Source organism: Armigeres subalbatus, chromosome 3, assembly GCF_024139115.2.
Source record: "Armigeres subalbatus isolate Guangzhou_Male chromosome 3, GZ_Asu_2, whole genome shotgun sequence".
Classification (NCBI taxonomy): domain Eukaryota; kingdom Metazoa; phylum Arthropoda; class Insecta; order Diptera; family Culicidae; genus Armigeres; species Armigeres subalbatus.
Genome location: NC_085141.1, coordinates 351,726,028 through 351,747,124, shown reverse-complemented (window position 1 = coordinate 351,747,124; position 21,097 = coordinate 351,726,028). Strand labels below are relative to the sequence as shown.

General features: G+C 45.6%; 1 protein-coding gene and 1 long non-coding RNA gene across 2 annotated transcripts in view; one reads left to right on the top strand and one right to left on the bottom strand.

Moving 5' to 3' along the window:
• LOC134222806 (extracellular matrix protein A-like) overlaps window positions 1-21,097 on the bottom strand; it is a 101,495-nt gene that overhangs the window by 61,853 nt on the left and 18,545 nt on the right. Inside the window, exons 2-7 of the mRNA XM_062701956.1 lie at window positions 20,636-21,001; window positions 20,353-20,580; window positions 19,789-20,286; window positions 19,459-19,719; window positions 19,208-19,391; window positions 14,877-15,272 (exon numbers count right to left, since the gene is read on the bottom strand). Coding sequence (XP_062557940.1) covers window positions 14,877-15,272; window positions 19,208-19,391; window positions 19,459-19,719; window positions 19,789-20,286; window positions 20,353-20,580; window positions 20,636-21,001 — 1,933 coding nt within the window. The remainder of the gene's footprint in view (window positions 1-14,876; window positions 15,273-19,207; window positions 19,392-19,458; window positions 19,720-19,788; window positions 20,287-20,352; window positions 20,581-20,635; window positions 21,002-21,097) is intronic.
• LOC134226054 (uncharacterized) lies at window positions 6,163-6,746 on the top strand. Its single transcript, XR_009983388.1, has 3 exons — window positions 6,163-6,382; window positions 6,445-6,612; window positions 6,694-6,746. It is a non-coding gene; the product is annotated as an uncharacterized LOC134226054 (long non-coding RNA).

Genomic DNA, 21,097 nt, shown 5'->3' with positions numbered 1-21,097 from the left:
ATTACACATTATTTATATATTATTTTCAATAAATGTAGCATTGACAACATGGTAAGTACTTTTAACGGCTGAAGTTCTTCAAGTACTTCGAAATATATACTGCAAATGTTTACTTATTAGCTTATTTAGCCTGAATTGTTTGTTGGGTTTTTATAAATCGCTAAACGATAAATGGAACAATATAATTCCAATCCCAAAAGCCCAAAAGTTCTTAGATATTCAATTTGTTAATATAGTTCCGAATTCATTCACTTGGCAGGTTACATTAGCCTGCCAGTAGAGTTGAAATCACACAATCGGTAAGATTTGGTCCTTTGATTTGGTGTTGAATTAAATTTGCAAATCGATTGTGTTTGAATTTTGCATTCATGTATTAATGGATAAGATTTGAACCGAATTTCTATTTTGTCTTGAGTTTGAATTTCGATATATTTTTCGGACATATTATTTAATTGTTCTGAATTTGAGTATGATTCGGATTAAATTTGAATTAAATAGTTGGAGCTTCTCAAATATTATTTTTATTTAATGAATTATTGGGTCGTATTAAATCTACGGTGTCTTTTACTTGTTTATTATTTGATTCAATTGAATTTTGAATTTAATATTTGGAACAATAACATATTAGATTCCAGCGAATCGCAAAATTTTAACAAATAGATTTTTATGACATAAAGTTAAGATTTACTTAAACTTTTGGATAGTGTGTTTTGTACAAATATATCCTAAACACATGCTACTTGAATTTTATATTACTATGCTATTGTTGTTTATAGTACGCTTGGCAATAATTTTCCATTTCATCTTTTATGTTTTAAATGTCTTATTGTACTTGGTACAGTCATTTTAAATGCGAATGCATCTGTCAATTATGTATATCTGTCTGTCAATAAGGATTAATCTTCCCGTGTTACAATTTCTTCGAGTAGAATTCAACTTAATCCGTGCTGATACGGTCGTAAACTCTGATCATGAAGATTCCGACGCCGGTGAAAATGTTGTGATGCAGTCCGCAAGAGCAGATGTCGATGATGAGCGTGGTGACTTTGAAGAAAACGTGTCTGCTGTCGATGATGATGGCGAACATATTTCTTCGCTTTTAACACAAGACAAACCCAATTTCGATCGGGCTGATCGGGAGTTCCAGAAACGTTTCGTGGAAAACGATTTCGGTTGCGCTTGTGATGTGTGTGCTAGAATCTGGTTCAGGAATGATTTGAAACCAATCTCCGACTCAAATGCTGCCGTGTTACTGGCGACAAATTATTTCGAAACGGTGGAAGGATTTGTGGCGTGTGCTACATGTCGAACAAGCCTGAACCGCGGATCAATTCCCACATTGTCGCAATCGAATGGCTTTACATATCCCAAGTTTCCGTCCAATTTGCCTCCGCTAGACCCTCTCACCACAAGACTGGTGTCTCCCAGGATCAATTTCATGCAGTTTCGTCGTTTGCGGCATACTGCAGGTTTGTGGAAAAGTTATTTTAACTTAAAAATGTATTACATCAAATAAATATATGATTTTCCTAATCTATTTTCATTAACATGCAACAGGTAGTTTGGCAATATTCGGCCAAATTATCAACATTCCAATCGACGTGGCCCAGATGGTAGGCGTACTGGATGACGACTATGCTATCAACGTGTGCATCAAGAAACACTTCATACACAAATCAAGTTACTTGTCCGGCTACGTGAAGAAAGGTACCGTTAAAGCATGGCTGAACTATCTGGTTACTACACCGCTCTACAGGCGGAATGGAATTGTTTTCAATGAAGAAAACTTGGCTGCGATCGGACAAACAGAGCAGACGGATATTTCGGAGGAACGTAGGGCAGTAGACCTTGAAGTCGTCGACGAGATGAACGAGGTAGAAATGATGATTGGACAACAACATACGCTCATGTGGAATGAAGACAAGTGTCTGGAACTTGCACCGGCACAAAATCAGAAACCGCTTTCCATTATCTACGATGAGTTTGCTGAGGAGCTGTCTTTCCCCGATATTTATCTTGGTCATCCGAGATGCTTCAACCGTGAAGTCCATGTGACAGCGTTCATGATGGCTACTAGCGAGGTGCGACGTCGGGATCGGCGGGGCGCGAGACCGGAGCATATTTTGTATATGGCCATGAAAATCATGCGGCTGCGGGTATCGGAAAGATTGAACAATACCTTTAAATGCATGGGCACGGCCAACATAACAAGGGCGCAGTTGCAAGACCGGCAATCCTTTTCAAGCTGTATTGAGCGTAACCTCTCTTTTCTGAAATCTATTCCGAACTCCGTTCAATATTGGCAGCAAAGAAAACGGGATGTTTTCGCCATGATCCGGCAGCTGGGGAAACCCACGATGTTTTTGACGATGAGTGCAAATGAAATTAGATGGCCTCACCTACTAAGCATTCTGCGGAAGCTTTCTGGTGGCTCTAACATTGCGGAAATGGACGATATTGTGCAACAGTTGTCTGCACTCCAGCGTGCTACACTTGTCAGCGAAGATCCTGTCACGTGCTGTGCATATTTTCACAAGTTGGTAAACATCTTTCTGCGCCTTCTGTCATCGACCAGGTTGAGCCCGTTCGGCAAATACCACGTTGTAGATTATTTTAAGAGGATCGACTCCCAGCATCGTGGCAGCCCGCATGCACATATTCTGCTCTGGCTGGCGAACGATCCCCGTGAGGATGTTTCCGAAAGAATGCCCGCTACTGTTGAGTTGATCGATTTTCTGTGCTCCATCAGATCGGAAGATCTGCCTGAGACCTATGGCAATCAGGTGGGTTTAAATTTCGCATAGTTTCTAGCAAGTAATCACTCACAATGTCAAACCCTTTTAGGTTCATAAACACACGTTTACGTGTTTCAAGCGAAACGATAAACGTTGCCGGTTTAATATTCCGTACTGGCCAATGGATCAAACCAGAATTCTGATCCCCATTACAGCCGGGGATGGCCGACTTCAACAGCTAAACAGAAAGGCAGCAAAAATGCGGGAAGCTCTTGAAACGAAGGTCTACGATAGCCTTGACGCGTTTCTCGTTGATAGCAGTTGCACGTACGATTACTACTTGGACGTGATTCGCTCTTCCATTCGCCGACCAACAGTTCTGCTGAAACGTTCCATGACGCAGCTTTGGACCAATCCATTCAATCCTTGGATCGCTGAGAAGCTCAAATCCAATATGGATTTGCAGTTTGTGCTGGAGGAGTTTTCATGTGCTGCTTATGTTGTGGAATACGTAAACAAGACCAACAGAGGCATAAGTAGTTTACATCGTGACCTCATAAAGAGCATCCAGGAAGAGCATCCAGACCAGGACTACAATGGATTGTTGAAGAAGGTCAGCATAAAAATGTTAAATTCCGTGGAAATGTCTGCCCAGGAGGCTGCTTGGTATTTGCTTCGGCAACCGATGTCAGAAGCCAGCCGCAAGGTACCATTCATCAAATGATATAGTTTTCACAATTTAGAATTCAATTTCGTTTTAGGTTGAGTTTATTGCGACAATGTGGCCACAAGAGCGAATAAAATCCAAGAAGCGGAACAAACAGATGGACGAAGAGGATCTCGACGACAATTCCACCGATGTGTGGACGCTAAACATCATCCAACGGTATGAACTGCGCCGAGGAATGGATGATATCTGCTTGGCGGATTTCGCAGCATATTATTCGGAAGAAAGATCCACGAAGCATTCATATAGACTCCGTTTAGTTCCCCGTGTATTGCGTTGGTGCTCATACAGTATGGCGGAAATGGTCGACTATAAGCGTGAGATGGTTCTCCTCTTCCTACCGTTCAGGAATGAAGTCTGCGATGTACTTGATCGGAACAAGTTCCTGAAGTTGTATGAAGACAACGAGGCCGCCATTTTGGCAAAGCACAAGGAGTATGACTGCGAAATGAACTTGGATCAGGTTGTGGAGGAATACATCCGCATATGCAGCGAAGACGACGAGCAGCAGGTGATTGCCGACCAGAAGCGCGATGAGTTCGTCCGCACGATCGTCATGGAGCCGAATGATGACGATATTCACAACTTGCCAACAGGACCCTTGGCAGCTGTCGTCAAACAGCGATCAAATGTCTTGTCAAAGCAAGAATATTGTGAAATGGTGCGTGCCACGAATGCAGATCAGCGGGATTTGATTGTGCAAGTAATCCACAGCTTGCATTCCTCTGAAGAAAACTGCAAACTAGTGCAAATATTCTTCACTGGCCCGGCGGGCTGTGGCAAAACGTTCACTTTGCGCATTCTAATGGAGACAGTGAACCGGTACAGCCAAGCTCATAATAAGCAGCACAACGCTTATGTAGCATGCGCATCCACTGGAAAAGCAGCGGTTGCAATAGGTGGAACAACAGTGCATTCCGCATTCCGGATTTGCATGTCGCGTAGGCAAAGCTCAAAGCTGAGTTTCGAGGCATTACAACTGTACCGGAACGCCTTCGCCAACGTGAAGCTCATCATTATCGACGAAACAAGCATGCTGGGTGCTGATGTCCTCAACACAGTACATGTCCGGCTTCAAGAAATCACGGGGAACTACGACGATCCATTCGGTGGAATGCCGATCGTATTTTGCGGCGATCTTCGTCAATTGCCACCGGTCAATGCGCGGGCGGTGTTTAAACCGAGCATAAACTCCATGCATGGCGCCGTTTTATGGCAATCTCTCGACTTCTACCCATTGGTTCAAGTTATGCGACAAACCAACGAGCAGTTCTCCGGCATTCTCACAAAATTGGCAACGGTGAGCGGATGTCGTCTGAGGAAATCGAGCTTATTGAAAGCAGGTTCCGTACGGAGGAGTGGTGTCGGCAGCATGTCCCTCGAGGGATCCGGTTATTCCATCGGAACGCTGATGTCGAACGGTATAACTCTGTGGCGTTGATGGATCGAGAGGCTGTCGAATGTACTGCAGATGACCTATACTCTGGTTATAAGGACAATTCCCAGCTGGCCAGTGCTCGCACAAAGGTGCATAAGATGAGTGTAGTAGAGACTGGTGGCTTACCGTATCTGTTGCGTCTTGTTCTTGGTACACCTTATATGCTGACCACCAACGTGGATGTCGAAGATGGCATCGTGAACGGAGCGATCGGAGAGCTCATGCATGTTGAGTACAACGAAGGAAACTCGCAGCAACAGGCAATCACGAGGCTTTGGATGGCATTCGAAAATGAGTCCATTGGGAAGATGTTGAGAGTGAAGGCCAGACCGCTGGTGTATTCGAGACCTGGGGTGCTACAAACAGGCTGGACTCCAATCGTCAAACGATCGGCGAACGTAACCCTTAACGGTGGTGTTAAGTGCAAAAGAGTTCAGTTTCCCGTTGTAAGTGCGTGTGCCCTCACAGTCCATAAGTCCCAGGGAGGCACATTCTCGGAAGTCGTATATAATTACGATAAGGGTCAGGAACAGCAGCTAGTTTACGTTGGTCTTTCCAGGGTTACATCAATCGACGGATTGTATCTGACGAATGCCAGTAACTCATTCCGGTTCCACCACGGAAAGGGTTCTATGACCCTAGAATGAACGACCTTCGGACGGAACTTGAACGTTTGAGTAACCATCGTATGCGCACCATTACAGACGATATCATGGAAGCTATAACCGCAAACAAGTTGGCTTGTACGTTGATGAGCATCAATGTACAAAGTTTGAATGCACACTCGTCGGACATTGCAACAGATCGGGTGCTTACCGCCGTTGATTTGCTTGCAATGAGCGAAACTTGGCTTGACAACGGCACAACCACAAACATCAATGGATACCTTTGTGTTTGTCAAGAGAAGCGTGACGGAACAAGAGCGGGAGGAGTGGCAATATTTGAACGTGCTGGTTCGTCGACTATGGCCGTTTCTCACGCCATTACGAAGCTCAATGAAAGCTATGACCCAGCATTGAGTGTAGCAGACGAATATGGGGACTGCTGTGCTGCAGAGGTTTCAATCATGGAAACCCGCACGTTACTGTTTGCGGTATATATTTCACCAGGTATAATCAAATAGTAGTTGTGTTTGTATTTAAGTGTGTTGCATTAAATTTTGAATATTTACTAGGTACCACCCTGAAGCAAAAGAAATATTTCTTAGTGCGCAACCTCATAAAGTACACCCATGTTGCCATGCCCGTGGTAGTGTCGGAGACTTTAATATTGATGTGACGAAAGAGGAGAACAGAGATTTCATCTGGTTCATGAAGCAGTTTCTCTATCTGGATTGTGCTTCGGATCCAACTATAGCGACTACTCTGGGTGGCACATGTCTCGATCTAACGTTCACCCGGAACGTAAGTGTGGAATGCAGGAGATACTGCACGTACTTCTCCTACCACCGGCCTATTTTGTCGATTCTTGCGGTGTCCCGAGGTAAAACTAATGATTTAGAATTAAACATAGTTCTCTTCATCAGTTATGTTATTTTATTCTAGAACCGATGCCATCCCAGTGAAGTGAATTAACGTCACTGATCGTCGTTGGTCCGCTAGTTCATCTGCCAAAACGTTCGATTTCAACCAGAATGACCAATCATTGACATCAGCCGGACAGTCCGTAGCAAAAATAGATAATTGATCCTGAAAATGAAACTTGAGTATTTGGTAATTAAATTTATATTTAGATCATAATGTATTTAATATGAAACATTCTTTCCGTTTTGTTCTTTTCTTTGTTTTCTACAGATTCAGCCCAACAGTGGATTGATGCATCCTTTAACATTCATCGGGACCACGGCGTACATGACTTCAAAAGGCTTCAAGCCAACATAAACAAACGGCCCTTTTCAGGGCCACCAAATATTCATGGAGGAAGATGTTATTGAGGCTGTTGTTTACCGATCTTCTGTTTCTTTAATACTCTGCTTATAGTTATAAACCGAAATGAGTTTATAGTAACAATCGGGGTTTCGCCCATTTATTTCCAGGATATGCGACATGTCGAGGATATTCCAACCCAGATTGAATATACAGCCCCATCTTCAAAAATCAGCACCAAGAAACATATTTAGAGTTTCAAAATAAAATCTTCTACACTTACGTAATCCTACGTCCAATTGGCGGTCGTGTCTCGGATACAACCTTCTACTTTTTTTTGAGACTCATAGTAGGTACTACATATCGATCGATTTAGCTCGACAATTTCTGATGTCGTGTGGTGATAACTGATTGATTGATTAATTCATTTTTTAGGAACTTATCTTTAATCGATTTGCTCACAGCAATTTGCATTCGTTTTCAATTGATAATGAAACAGTATAGCTGTCAGGAATATTGTTAATATATTTGGGTATTGGGTTAAATAGGGTATATGGCTCAAAACTCAGCCTAATATGATGTGGTTGAGCACATTTATCGTTGTAAATCTTCATATATTGAAATTCTAATCAAAATTATGCTACCGGACGGCTTGCTTACTTTTGGTTTATTTCGCTAAGTATAGTCAAAAACAGCAATAACTGTGCACAATCTCTAGTTTAAACTATCTAAATTTTCGAGCGAAATGGACTTTATGATCGGCAAATTTTTCTAATCTGGTCTTTTTAAATGGTCATTAGGCCGAATGAACTTTCAATCTTTTAGTCATTGGCTGTTCTTTCCCGTTTTGCATATTAATATGTATTTATTTGTGTATTCCCTCAAACATACTGTAACTGCCTTTTTGAACATAGGGTGTTCTTTGGAAGTTATGCATTTTTATCAATGTTTTCTATCTCCGCTACTGTTCCTCATCGTAATCGACGAGATCATGGTGGGTGCGATTGACCGAGTACCGAACCGTGGGCTGCTCTGGCAGCCTTTTACTATGGAGCATCTAAACTACTTCGATTTTTCTGATGATATTGCTCTACTAGCTCAAGCTCTATCAATGTCAACAAGAGTAAATTGGTGGATGTCAACACGAATAACCCTTCCAATTTTACGGTAACCAGGCAAGCAGTGCACGTCCGTTGAAAATCACGCAGAGACTGAGTGAAATTGTACTGCCATCTTTTTTTTTTCTCACGGAAATCTTACTCATTTTTCGTGTAAAGTAGAACTACTCAAATTTTATTTAGTTTACATCTAAACAGATAACACTGAATCAACAATTTGACGCCACAATACGCGGTTCGAGGCCGCATCTCTCCATCCTCGAAAGCGCCCCACGCTCGCCAAATCGTTTTGCACCTGGTCTGCCAACCTCGCTCGCTGTGCTCCACGCCGTCTCGTACATTCTGGATCGGAAGCAAACACCATCTTTGCAGGGTTGCTGTTCGGCATTCTTGCAACATGCCCTGCCCCCCCTGCCCGGTCTTATCAGCGTCTTGTACATGACACATTTGATGTGGTGGCGAATCTTTTTTGACCGCAGCTTCTTCTGGAGCCCGTAGTAGGCCCGACTTCCACAGATGATGCGCCTTCGTATTTCACGACTAACATTGTTATCAGCCGTTAGCAAGAATCCAAGTTGGACGAATTTCTCGACCACCTCGAAGGTATCCCCGTCTATTGTAACACTGCTTTCCAGGCGGGCCCTGTCGCGCTCGGTTCCGCCCACTAGCATGTACTTTGTCTTCGATGCATTCACTACCAGTCCAACTTTTGTTGCTTCACGTTTCAGGCGGGTGTACAGTTCTGCCACCTTTGCAAATGTTCGGCCGGCAATGTCCATGTCATCCGCGAAACAAATAAATCGTTCCCCGGCTGTTACTCCCAGATCTCCGCATAACACCTTCAAGCGCAATGTTGTACAACAGGCACGAAAGTCCATCACCTTGTCTTAGTCTCCGACGCGATTCGAACGAACTGGAGTGTTCGCCCGAAATTTTCACACAGTTTTGCGCACCATTCATCGTTGCTTTGATCAGTCTGGTAAGCTTCCCAGGGAAGCTGTTCTCGTCCATTATTTTCCATCGCTCTATGCGGTCTATACTGTCGTGTGCCGCCTTGAAATCAATGAACAGATGCACCTTGTATTCACGGCATTTTTGAAGTATTTGCCGTACAGTAAATATCTGGTCCAGTGTCGAGCGGCCGTCAACGAAGCCGGCTTGATAACTTCCCACGATCTCATTCACTAATGGTGACAGACGACGGAAGATGATCTGGGATATCACTTCGTAGGCGGCCTTTCTTGTAGATGGAGCATATAATCCCTTCCTTTCACTCCTCCGGTAGCTGTTCAGTTTCCCAGATTCTGACTATCAGTTTGTGTACCAGCTGCTTTATTGGTCTTTAGCTTTTGGATCACATCCTTAACTTCTCTCAAGGTGGGGGCTGGTTGGCTTCCATCGTCCGCTGAACTGACATGGTCATCTCCTCCGCTGCCTTGACTTTCACTGCCTGTACTCTCAGCGCCATTCAAATGTTCCTCTTAGTGCTGCTTCCACCTTTCGATCACCACACGTTCGTCTGTCAAGATTTTTTTTTATTTATTATCAGACTAAGGCCGGAGTGGCCTGTGCTGCACATAAAAGTCTTCTCCATTCAGCTCGGTCCATGGCTGCACTTCGCCAACCACGCAGTCTGCGGAGGGTCCGCAAATCGTCCTCCACCTGATCGATCCACCTTGCCCGCTGTGCACCTCGCCTTCTTGTTCCCGACGGATCGTTGTCGAGAATCATTTTCACCGGATTACTGTCCGACATTCTGGCTACGTGCCCGGCCCACCGCAGTCTTCAGAACGATGGATGGTTCTCCTAACAGCTGATGCAACTGGTGGTTCATTCGCCTCCTCCACGTACCGTCCGCCATCTGCACCCCACCATAGACGGCACGCAACACACTTTCCTTTCAAAAACTCCCAGTGCGCGTTGGTCCTCCACGAGCATCGTCCAGGTCTCGTGTCCGTAGAGAACTACCGGTCTTATAAGCGTTTTGTAGATAGTAGTCAGTTTGATACGGCGGCGAACTCTATTCGATCGGAGCGTCTTACGGAGTCCAAAGTACGTACGATTTCCAGCCACTATGCGCCTTCGAATTTCTCTGCTGGTATCGTTATCGGCGGTCACCAGTGAGCCCAAGTACACGAATTCTTCAACCACCTCGATTTCGTCACCACCCATAGAAACTCGTGGTGGTTGGCTTACATTGACCTCCCTTTAGCCTCTTCCTATCATGTACTTCGTCTTCGACGTGTTGATGACTAGTCCAATCCGTTTAGCTTCGCTTTTCAGTCTGATGTAGGCTTCCTCCATCCTCTCAAAGTTACGTGCCATGATATCAATGTCGTCGGCGAAACCAAATAACTGGACGGACTTCGTGAAAATCGTACCACTCGTGTCAATCCCTGCCTTCGCATTACTCCCTCCAAAGCAATGTTGAATAGCAGACACGAGAGACCATCACCTTGTCGTAACCCTCGACGCGTTTCGAAGGGACTCGAGAATGCCCCTGAAACGCGAACTACGCACATCACCCGATCCATCGTCGCCTTGATCAAACGTATCAGTTTATCCGGAAATCCGTTTTCGTGCATTAGCTGCCATAGCTGGTCCCGATCGATTGTATCATATGCGGCTTTGAAGTCGATAAATAGATGATGTCTGGGCACGTTGTATTCGCGGCATTTCTGCAATACCTGACGTAGGGCGAACACCTGGTCTGTGGTATAGCGTTCACCCATAAATCCCGACTGGTATTGCCCTACGAAGTCTTTTGCAATTAGTGTTAGTCGGCGGCCTAAAATTTGGGAGAGTACCTTGTAGGCGGCGTTCAGCAATGTGATTGCGCGGTAGTTGCTACAATCCAGCTTATCGCCCTTTTTGTAGATGGGACACACGACACCTTCCATCCACTCCTGCGGCAGAACCTCATCCTCCCAAACCTTGGTAATCACCCAATGCAGCGCTCTAGCCAGTGCCTCACCACCTTGTTTGAACAGCTCTCCTGGTACTTGGTCAACTCCAGGGGCTTTGTTGTTTTTCAGCCGGCCGATCTCCTCCTGGATTTCCTGGAGATTCAGAGCTGGAAGTCGCATGTCCTGCGAGCGTGCTCCTAGGTTCATTACCATACCGCCACCGTTGTCTGCCATATCGCCATTCAGGTGCTCTTCGTAGTGCTGCCGCCACCTTTGGATCACCTCACGCTCGTTTATAAGAAGGTTCCCGTTTATGTCCTTACACATATCGGGCTGTGGCACGTGGCCCTTACGTGAACGGTTCAACTTCTCATAGAACTTTCGTGCGTTATTAGCGTGGTACAGTTCCTCCGTCTCTTCACGGTCTCGATCTTCCTGCTGGCGCTTTTTCCTCCGGAAAATCGAGTTTTGGCTGTTCCGCGCCCGTTTGTATCGTGCCTCGTTCGCCCTCGTGCGGTGTTGCAGCAATCTCGCCCTTGCTGCATTCTTCTCTTCTACTAACTGCTCACATTCACCGTCATACCAGTCGTTTCTCTGATCCGGAGCCACCGTGCCTAGTGCAGCGGTTGCGGTGCTTCCAATGGCGGATCGAACATCTCTCCAGCCATTTTCAAGAGATGCTGCGCCTAGCTGCTCTTCCGATGGGAGTGCCACTTCCAGCTGCTGTGCGTAGTCTTGGGCTAGTCGACCGTCTTGTAGCCGCCCAATGTTTAGCCGCGGCGTCCGACTTCGACGCGTGTTGTACACCGTCGAGAGTTTTGAGCGCAGGCATACTGCAACGAGGTAGTGGTCGGATTCAATATTCGCACTGCGGTAAGTGCGGACGTTCGTGATGTCGGAGAAGAATTTACCGTCGATTAGAACGTGGTCGATTTGGTTTTCCGTTTCTTGGTTAGGTGATCTCCATGTGGCCTTGTGGATATTTTTGCGGGGAAAGAAGGTGCTTCGGACTACCATTCCGCGGGAGGCTGCGAAGTTTATGCATCGTTGGCCGTTGTCATTCGACACGGTGTGCAGACTATCCGGTCCGATGACCGGTCTATACATTTCCTCCCTTCCTACCTGAGCGTTCATGTCGCCGATGACGATTTTGACGTCCAGCAGTGAGCATCCATCGTATGTCTACTCCAGCTGTGCATAGGACGCTTCATTCTTGTCATCGGGTCTCCCTTCGTGTGGGCAGTGCACGTTGATGATGCTATAGATGAAGAAACGGCTTTTTATCCTCAGCTTACACATCCTTGCGTTGATTGACTGCAACCCAATACGTTGACGCTTCTTGCCCAGCACTATAAAGCCGGTTCCCAGCTCGTTGGTGTTGCCACAGCTTTGGTAGAAGGTATACCTATAGGCTATAGCCGTTCGATGCCCGCTTTTCCACACTTTCTGTCCTGTCCAGCAGATTTCCTGCAGCGCTACGACATCGTCCGTCAAGATGCTCCCATCCTTATCCCTGCACATTTCGGCTCGCGGCACGAAGCCTTTGCGGGATGCGTTGAGCTTCTGATAGAACTTGCGTGTTTCTTGAGAATGGCACAGCTGTTCCATCTCCTCGCACTTCGCTTCTTCCAGGCGGCGTGTCTTCTCCTAAAAAAGGCAGGTCTGCTGTCTCCGCTTCCGTCTATAACGTTTCACGTTCTGCCGGGTACCGTGCTGCAGCGCGACCGCCCGCGCTGCTTCCTTCTCTTCCAGAATCTGTCTGCACTTTTCGTCGAACCAATCGTTCCGTCGACTTCGTCCCATATACCCGACGTTGATCTCCGCTGCGTCGTCAATGACTGCTTTGATTGTATTCCAGCAGTCCCCATCGAGCTCACCCTCTTCCGGCAACGCTGCCTCGAGATGCTGCGCGTTTGCAGTGGCGACATCAGGTTGCTTCAGTCGCTCTAGGTCGTACCGCGGCGGTCGTCGGTACCGAACATTGTTGATGACGGATAGTTTTGGGCGCAGTTTAACCATCACCAGATAGTGGTCAGAGTCGATGTTAGCGCCACGATATGTCCTGACATCGATAATGTCGGAGAAGTGCCGTCCATCAATCAGAACGTGGTCGATTTGTGATTCTGTCTGCAGTGGTGATCTCCAGGTGTACCGATACGGAAGGCTGTGTTGGAAGTAGGTGCTGCGAATGGTCATTTTCTTGGAGGCGCGAAATCAATTAGTCGTAGGCCGTTTTCGTTCGCCAGCCGGTGAGCGCTGAACTTTCCAATAGTCGGTCTAAACTCCTCCTCTTGGCCAACCTGAGCGTTCAAATCTCCTATGATGATTTTGATGTCGTGGCTTGGGCAGCTGTCGTACTCAGGTTCCAGCTGCTAGTAGAATGCGTTGTTATTATCATCAGTGCTTCTGGATTGTGGGCTATGGACGTTTATTATGCTGAAGTTGAAGAACCGGCCTTTGATCCTCAACCTGCACATTCTTTCATTGATCTGCCACCACCCGATCACACGCCTTTGCATATCGCCCATCACTATGAAAGCTGTTCCCAGCTCGTGTGTGTTGCCGCAGCTCTGGTAGATGGTATTTTTTTTTTCTTAAGCAACGGTAAACGGAAATCTGCAACCAGACACCTGAGGAGGTAACTCTGGTAGTGTGGGGATGGGTATGTAATGTAACTCTTACCCGACCCACTAAAACCAAAACCCTTTCGCCAGTCCGTACCCCCGGCCCGCAATTAAGCAATACATCAGGGGGGACTATTGAGAACGCTCACGCCTATGCTAACGCACTTGACGTTAATAAACACAACATCGACTTCAAGGGTGGTAACCTCACCACCCGTCGATCGCAAGCTATGATAGTAACCTAGCGGTCCATATCATAATCTCACGTTGGAGACGAGCACCCCGACAACAACCACCGAGCATGAACCGCAATGACCTCTATATCTACATACTGGGTGTGAGCAAAGTGTTCACTGCATTAAAGGTGCCCTTACTGCACTCGTTGGTTTTGTACAAGACGCCACCACCGCTGCAATTTCGATATAATCTGTTGTCGAATCACCTGTGTTGGACTTGACCATGTTTTCTATCGACCCAGTTGGACACATCCGGAATTACTCTGTGGGTCCAACGACCTTTGACTGCGGTGTCCTATGCTTTTTGCCATTTGAGCAACGATGATGCTCTCTTGAAACGTCGCACTTGTACCGAGTCCCTTTCGTTGTAGCACTCCACATCTTCCTCTAGGAGTATGTCAATTGGCATCATCCCAGCTATTACGCACACCGTCTCATATTATATGGTGCGATATGCGCTCGCGACACGTAGGCACATCAGCCAGTGTACTCTGATGAGTTTCTTCACATTGTAGTCGGCCTTTAGTGCTACGGCCCCTGCTGGTACGCCATAGCGGATGATAGACAATGCTACGCCAGCTATCAGCCTACGCACTTGACTATGCACCGCCGATCTGTTGGACATCATTCTTGATAAAGATTTTATCGCCATTGAAGCCCGCTGACATGCATAATCGACGTGGGTTGTAAAATTGAGCTTATCGTCGATCGTCACGCCCAGATGCTTAAGAGACCTCACGGAGTTAACTGTGCAGGTCCCTACTCTTATTCTCGCTTGCTGCAACCCATGCGGTTATGCACCACCACGACTTCTGTCTTGTGATGTGCAAGGGCCATGCATCTCAGGAGGCAGCTCCTGAACATATCTGGATCAGCAAGAATGGCGTGTTTAAGTGTTTGGAATACCATCCGGGTCTGGTGGCTTATTAAGCGTAAGTTTTCTTGCAGCTTCGATAAGCTCTTCGTTAGTCACTAGCGGTACCACGTCAACTGACTCGTACGGTGTAGCGGGCCAGTCCGATGGTTCATTGCTCGGAAACAATACTCTACTATTCCGACTAACATCTCTGGGGATCTTCCAGGAGGTGTGCTATTGGTCCTAGACATCACTATCCTGTATGCATCTCCCGATGGGGTGTCATTCGCCATCCTGCACAGCTGTTCAAAGCAGGCTCGCTTGCTACATTTAATCTCGTAGTTCAGAGCTCTGCTCGCTGTCTGGAATACCCCTCGTCTATCGACTCGCTCAGCATCTGTTCTAGCACGCCGCAACCTTCTTTTAGCTCTAAGACAGGTTTTACGAAGATCTGCGATCGTGGTGCGATCGACACTGGTTGTCGATTTCCTGGGGGCTGGGTCTTCCTCGGCATCGCTATATCGCAGGAACGTGTTAGTAACTCTGTCAATTCGTTACCGCTCAGTCCTGTAGTACGACTTTCCCAGCGCAACGCTTCCTCCAACAGCTTCTGATTGAACTGTGAAGTGCGCCATCCGGGATCAGTTGCACCGCCTCGTCTTGTCGTACTTTTCCGGGTATACTCGACCATTAAACGTACCTCCTGATGGTCGATAGAAGTATGACCCTCGTGGACCATCCATCCTGGTTCTTCCGTCCATCCTGCGCTGCAGAAGATGACGTCGAACTACGTTCAATACCGCTTGTGACACTATCAGGGTATGACCTCTAGCGTTAGTGAACCGGGAACCCCAGTCCACTGCCCACGCATTGAGGTCACCTGCTACAACTACTGGTTTTAGACCAGTTAGTTTTGCCGCAAGAATGTCAACTACCCTAGCGTACTGCTCTATACTCCGTTTACCTTTGCTATGACAAAATCCTCATCGTCGTGAGAAGATATTGATATTATCTTCTGGATGGGGTATCGCCCACAAGTCCAAATTCCCACCATACCGGACTTGTCCGCAATCCAACTGCCGTTTCCAGCAGGGATGCGGTATGGGTCGGACAGCAAGGCAATATCAGCTTTACACTCGATAACCGACTGTTGTAGCAAGAGTTGAGCCGCCTCGCAGTGGTTCAAGTTTAGCTGTGAAGAATGAAGAATGCTGTCATGCGGAAGTCCAAAAAGATTTTTTGCAGATATTTCTCTAAGGGTTATTTACAGAAATTCTACTGAAAAATGTAGCAGGAACTTCTGCGTCAGTATTACTTGAACTTCATTGGAAATCTCCAAAGATATCTGCACAAATTTTCTCCGGGATTCCTGTGAAAGTTGGTCTGGAAATTTCTGCGGTAGATTCTCCGAGAATTTATGCAAAAATTCATTCGAATACTTTTACATAAATTCAATCTGAAGGAATTTATCCAGAATAATCCGCAGGATTTTTTACGACAATGCGAGAATCCATCCATAAATTCCTGTTAAAATCGCTTCGGATTTTTTTTTACATAAATACGTTGGTAAAAACACAAGAACTTCCGGGAATTCTCCCGTAAATTCAAAGCGGAATTTCTGCGGATTTTTTACAGGCATTCCTGCTGTCATAGCTTCAGGAATTTCCGAGGAAATTGCCACGTGAATTCATGAGAAAACTGCTCCAGAAGTCCCTGCACAAATTCCTTTGGAAATGCTTGTGGATATTTCCTAATACATGGCTTTAGGAATTCCTGAAGACATTTTTTGATCAATTCCTACTAAAACACAATTCTTTTCCTAATCAAGGTGGAGTTTTTAAATTTTGTCTGTTGTTATCGCTACAGGAATTACCGTGAAAATTCCTCTATGAACCTATCCAAAAAAATGTTTACAATTTATCATAGCAAAATTCTGCAGGAATCCTCTCCAAGCTGTGAAAGTTTATTTATTAAATTACTCATAGAATCCTTGAGGAAATTCCTTCATAATTTTTCAGTTGGAATTCCGAAGGAAAAACTTATATAATAGTTATCCGAAAATAACGCAAAAATTTCTTAACAAGTCCTGTGGATTTTTCTCCGAAAATATCTGTGGAAATTGACCTTTCAATTGCTAAACAAAATTCCTCTTCAATCGCGAACATTCTTATTATAATGAGACGTCTGCATTAAATCAAAGAACATTTTTAATTTTTTCTGATTCATTCCAGAGAAATGCTATGAAAGCAATATGAAACCTTCAATACTACAAGAGAAGAAACTAAATCCCGACGGGAATATTTGACGAAATAAAAAAATGGATGTTAGGAATCAATAAATAATTATCAAAAGTGACGGGCATCATTTTATAATACTTGTTGAACAATTGAACAAAAGTGTAATGCATGACATTCAGTAAGGACTTGGAAATGTCCGAAAATTTGTGGAAGTATGAGTTACAACGGACACCAACGTCAAGAATTACGCCACCATCATCAAGTTTCTTCCAGGTCCTCCTCGGTATTCTGCCGGGGTTGATCGCTGCACTTCTAGCACCTTTGCACTGCACTTATTACTTTTGAATTCCCTAATCCTACCGACTGCGCCAGTTAAGTTACGGAGCTTCGGAGCAGCGTTTTTAAAAAAGATAACTACCTTCACCTAACACGATTGAACACAGAATGAATTTTATTTATTAATTAAGCTTACATCAAACCTTAATGAGTTGCACTGATTGCCTGACATAGCTAAAAGTAAGTTTTGTTTATGTCCGCACTTCCGTCGTCCGATTGGTAGGTTGTTGCTAACGTCCTCTATTTGCTGGTCTCATCATTCGGGTTATCGTACTTTGGACTCATGCTATGCGTTCTGGTGGAGACTTAGGCTGCGAAGAAACTTGATGATGGTGGCGTAATTCTTGACGTTGGTGTCCGTTGTAACTTATGGACTTCAAACGTAAAGTTTATTCTCAACATTATTTTACTATAGAAAGGAAGCGCCATGTATTACATCCAGATTTTTAGTTAATTTTCACCTAAAACTAAATCCGCGCGAAGTCTTCAAATCGTTATGTAAATCCGCGAAAATCGCGAAATCCGCGTAGTCGTAACAACCCTGTACTTGGAATGAGGCTACCTGCATTCCCGCAAAGCCTTTGCGTAACCGAATCGCGGATTCCTGGATCTCGACATTGCACTGATCCCTCAGTGCGTCTACCAGGTCTCCGGCTTCGGTTATCTCATCCATACCCTTGCACTGGATGTTCAAAAATGGGCCTCTTCAGTCAACTTTTTATACTCGGAACTCTTCCGAGCAGCATCCCGCTTCAAGACGAGAATCATCTCACCTTTCCGCGTTCTTCGGATGCAGTTGACATCCCCTCCTAGACTAGAGAGTTTCTCGTTGCCTCTCATAGTCTTTAAGACATCGGCATAGCTTTTATCGTCAGCCTTGACGATAATCGCTTCGCCTCTGTCCTTTCGCTTGTCACTCTACCCTTCTTAGAAGTGACATGTTCCGCTCCTTTTGTCGCACTCTTTGCGACCTGCTGACGACTCCGTTTCGCCTTTCTTGGATTCACGACCTCCGTCCAGGGTTGATGGAGCTTCGGTATTGACGCGTGTTATACGTCGGATTCTAGGCAGATCATGCCGAGTTGGTGATGGCCTGGCTGGCAAGTTGTTCAAAGTGCTCGAACCAGCGTTTCAGCTGGTCAGTTAGGTCGGTCAATAACTGATCATTCGCGTCTTTCAAAGGCATCGTTGCATTCATCTTCGCCCCGCTTAAGCGTCGTGAGATATCGTAGAGGAGGTGAATGTCCCCGGTTGCGGCGGCTCTCTCTCCTTCGTCGGCCAGAGAGTTTACCCACACTTGCTTGTCCCGTCGACAACAAATAGCCTTTGCGTATATTTAGTATACGAGAAAGGCAAAACGTTCGTTGTTGATACAAATGCACTATGGCTGCTAATTAGTTCCAATTTATGTTCTTCACTTCCAGAGCTGTGTTTTGAAACGACCTCTTCGTAACAAAAGGGGATTAGCCGGTCCGAGCTAGCAACAGTAAACGCAGCAGAGGCACACGGAGAAGGGTCGTTCGGCCGTTTGACGTCTCACTTCTCACTCCTCATTTCCCACTTCTTACTGTTAAAAATGACAAGTAAGTAGTCAGACATCTCACTTCACACTACGCATTTCTCACTGTGAAAAGTGAGTAGTGCGAAGTGTTTATTGAGAAGTCTCACTCGAGATCTCACTACTCACTTAGCGCTTAAGGTCACTCCTGACAGAATCCAAGTTTCAAAGTGCTCGCGTTATCGGGGGCACACCACTTGATACGGAAGCAATGCACAACTGTCATTTTTATTTTTTCACGCATGCTGCGAGGCTGCGACGCAGCAAAGCTGAATCAACAAAAATGACAGTTGTCCGCCGCCTCCGTATCGAGTGGTGTGCCCCCGAAAACGCGAGCACTTTGAAACTTGGATTCTGTCAGGAGTGAGCTTAAATGAAGAATGAGAATTGAGGCGTCTCATTTCTTATTCTTCTTTTCTCACTTCTCACTGTGAAAAGTGTCTCACACAAATGATCCAAATGTATATGTCATCATATTTGATCAATTAATTGACTATCATTCTTACAACAAGTCTACAATATTCACAAGCCTCAACATATTTATAAATAATCAGAAATTAGCATAAATTACTTAAAAACTACAAAGGCCATGACTGCTGCCATCAAAATCGAACTGATGGCATTTCGTCCAGCTGATCCTTTCAACTTATCTTCGGAAATGGCGTTGCAGTTCTCAGTGGCACAAAGTTGGCACTGCTTCGCTGTCAGGCCTTCACACGCGGCTGCCTTCAAGCTGGACTGACATCCACGCTCAACTACAAGAAAAGACCATTGCATTAGATTATTCTAGAAGTCAGATCCAGCACGTGACGCAGAACTCACAAGTCCCGTTGGTAATGCGGGAATAACACTGGTCACCGTCTTTGTAGATTGCGCAGAGGCTGGACTTAGGATCCCCGGTCAGCGCATTGGAGCAGGACTTTTCGGTCTCAGTCGTCGTACACTGGTAGCAGCGGAGACGATCCGTTGGGAAGACATTTTTGTTGCATCCTTCATTTTCGCATATTGAGCATGTCTTTCCGGTGCAATCACTGATATCATTTGCCGTTAAGTCTCCATGGCAGCCTCGCGTCAGGACTCCATCTAGAAAAGCGAAACAGATTATGATATTTGACTTCCAAGAGACAGAGTTGTGGTGACGTTAGGGCTTACCGCTGTTTGTTTTCGAGAAGCACTTGTTTTGCGAATCCTTGGCACAAGGTTGGCTGGTCGCCGTTCCCAGAAGACAGCTACTATCAGTATCCTCACTGGTGATACACTGAAGGCATCGCTCCGCATTTAAGAGAGTAGCGGATGCTTCCTTGTTGCAGCCATTGGATGTGCAGACTCGACATTGGGCATTATCCGTGCAGGGATTTCCGGGCGTCGTAAGATCGGTTTCGCATCCACGAACCATCTTACCACTTTCCAAGCGTTCAAAGCACCGATTAAGGTCCCTATAGGCACTACAAAATCCGGCATTGCTGTCGGCCTGTACTTCAGCGCAGGTCGTTGTTTCCGTCTCTTTGCATTGATGACACTTGAGCCAACTAAGTGCGTTACATCCATCCTCATTATCACAAGTGAAGCATGTTTCATCGGTATCGCTTTTGCATTTATTCTGGTCTTCCTGGGTCGACTCGGACAGACATCCTCGATACAAAACTTTTTCTATTTGGGGGACCGATGCGTCATCATCATTTGGCACCATTAGAATTGAATTATCATTTAACTCACCTTTCACTAATGTGTAGCAAATGTCGTCTCGATTGGGACACTCAGTAGTTGCTGCAGTCCCTTCCGAGCAATTAGGATCCAGGGACGTGCAAACGAGGCACTTGGGATAGGCTTTCAGGTCATCACTCGACAGTCCGTTGCAACCATGACCAGTGCAAGCATCGCAGTATTTGTTATTTGCGCAGGCCTGTTCACCGGCAGCCAGACTCGATACACATCCGCGTGTTACTGGATAGAAATAATGGTGATTAATATATTTTTTTAGTAAGCGAGCTCAACCTACCTTTATTGTCCACTACTTTGGCATAGCACTGATCCGTCGAAAGGAAGTTACTACACAAACTGGCCTTGGTGGTGTCCTGTTTACCGACACACTCAGCTGCATCACTGTCACAGACGTGACATTTGAGCCACGGGGCGTTGTTGCAATTGTCGCTGGTGCAGGAAAAGCAGCTGTTGCTTTCAGTAGACTGACAATTGTTCACTTCTTCCACAGGTGTGAGTTCCGTTGAACAGCCACGCTCGATTTTCCCTCCGTGGTTGCGTTGATAACAGAATGTTGCTTCCACGCCACAGACATCAAACTGACCAGATCCTTGCGAGCAGCTTTCATCCGATTCGGTGTCCTTGCACGTTAGGCATGTGAGAGCTGATGCAAAAGTTAAGAAAAAAACCTGATTAATCCACCTAGCGGTGTTGGTGCCTTTCTCGTGCAAAAAATACTAAAATATGAGTGAGTGCTTTT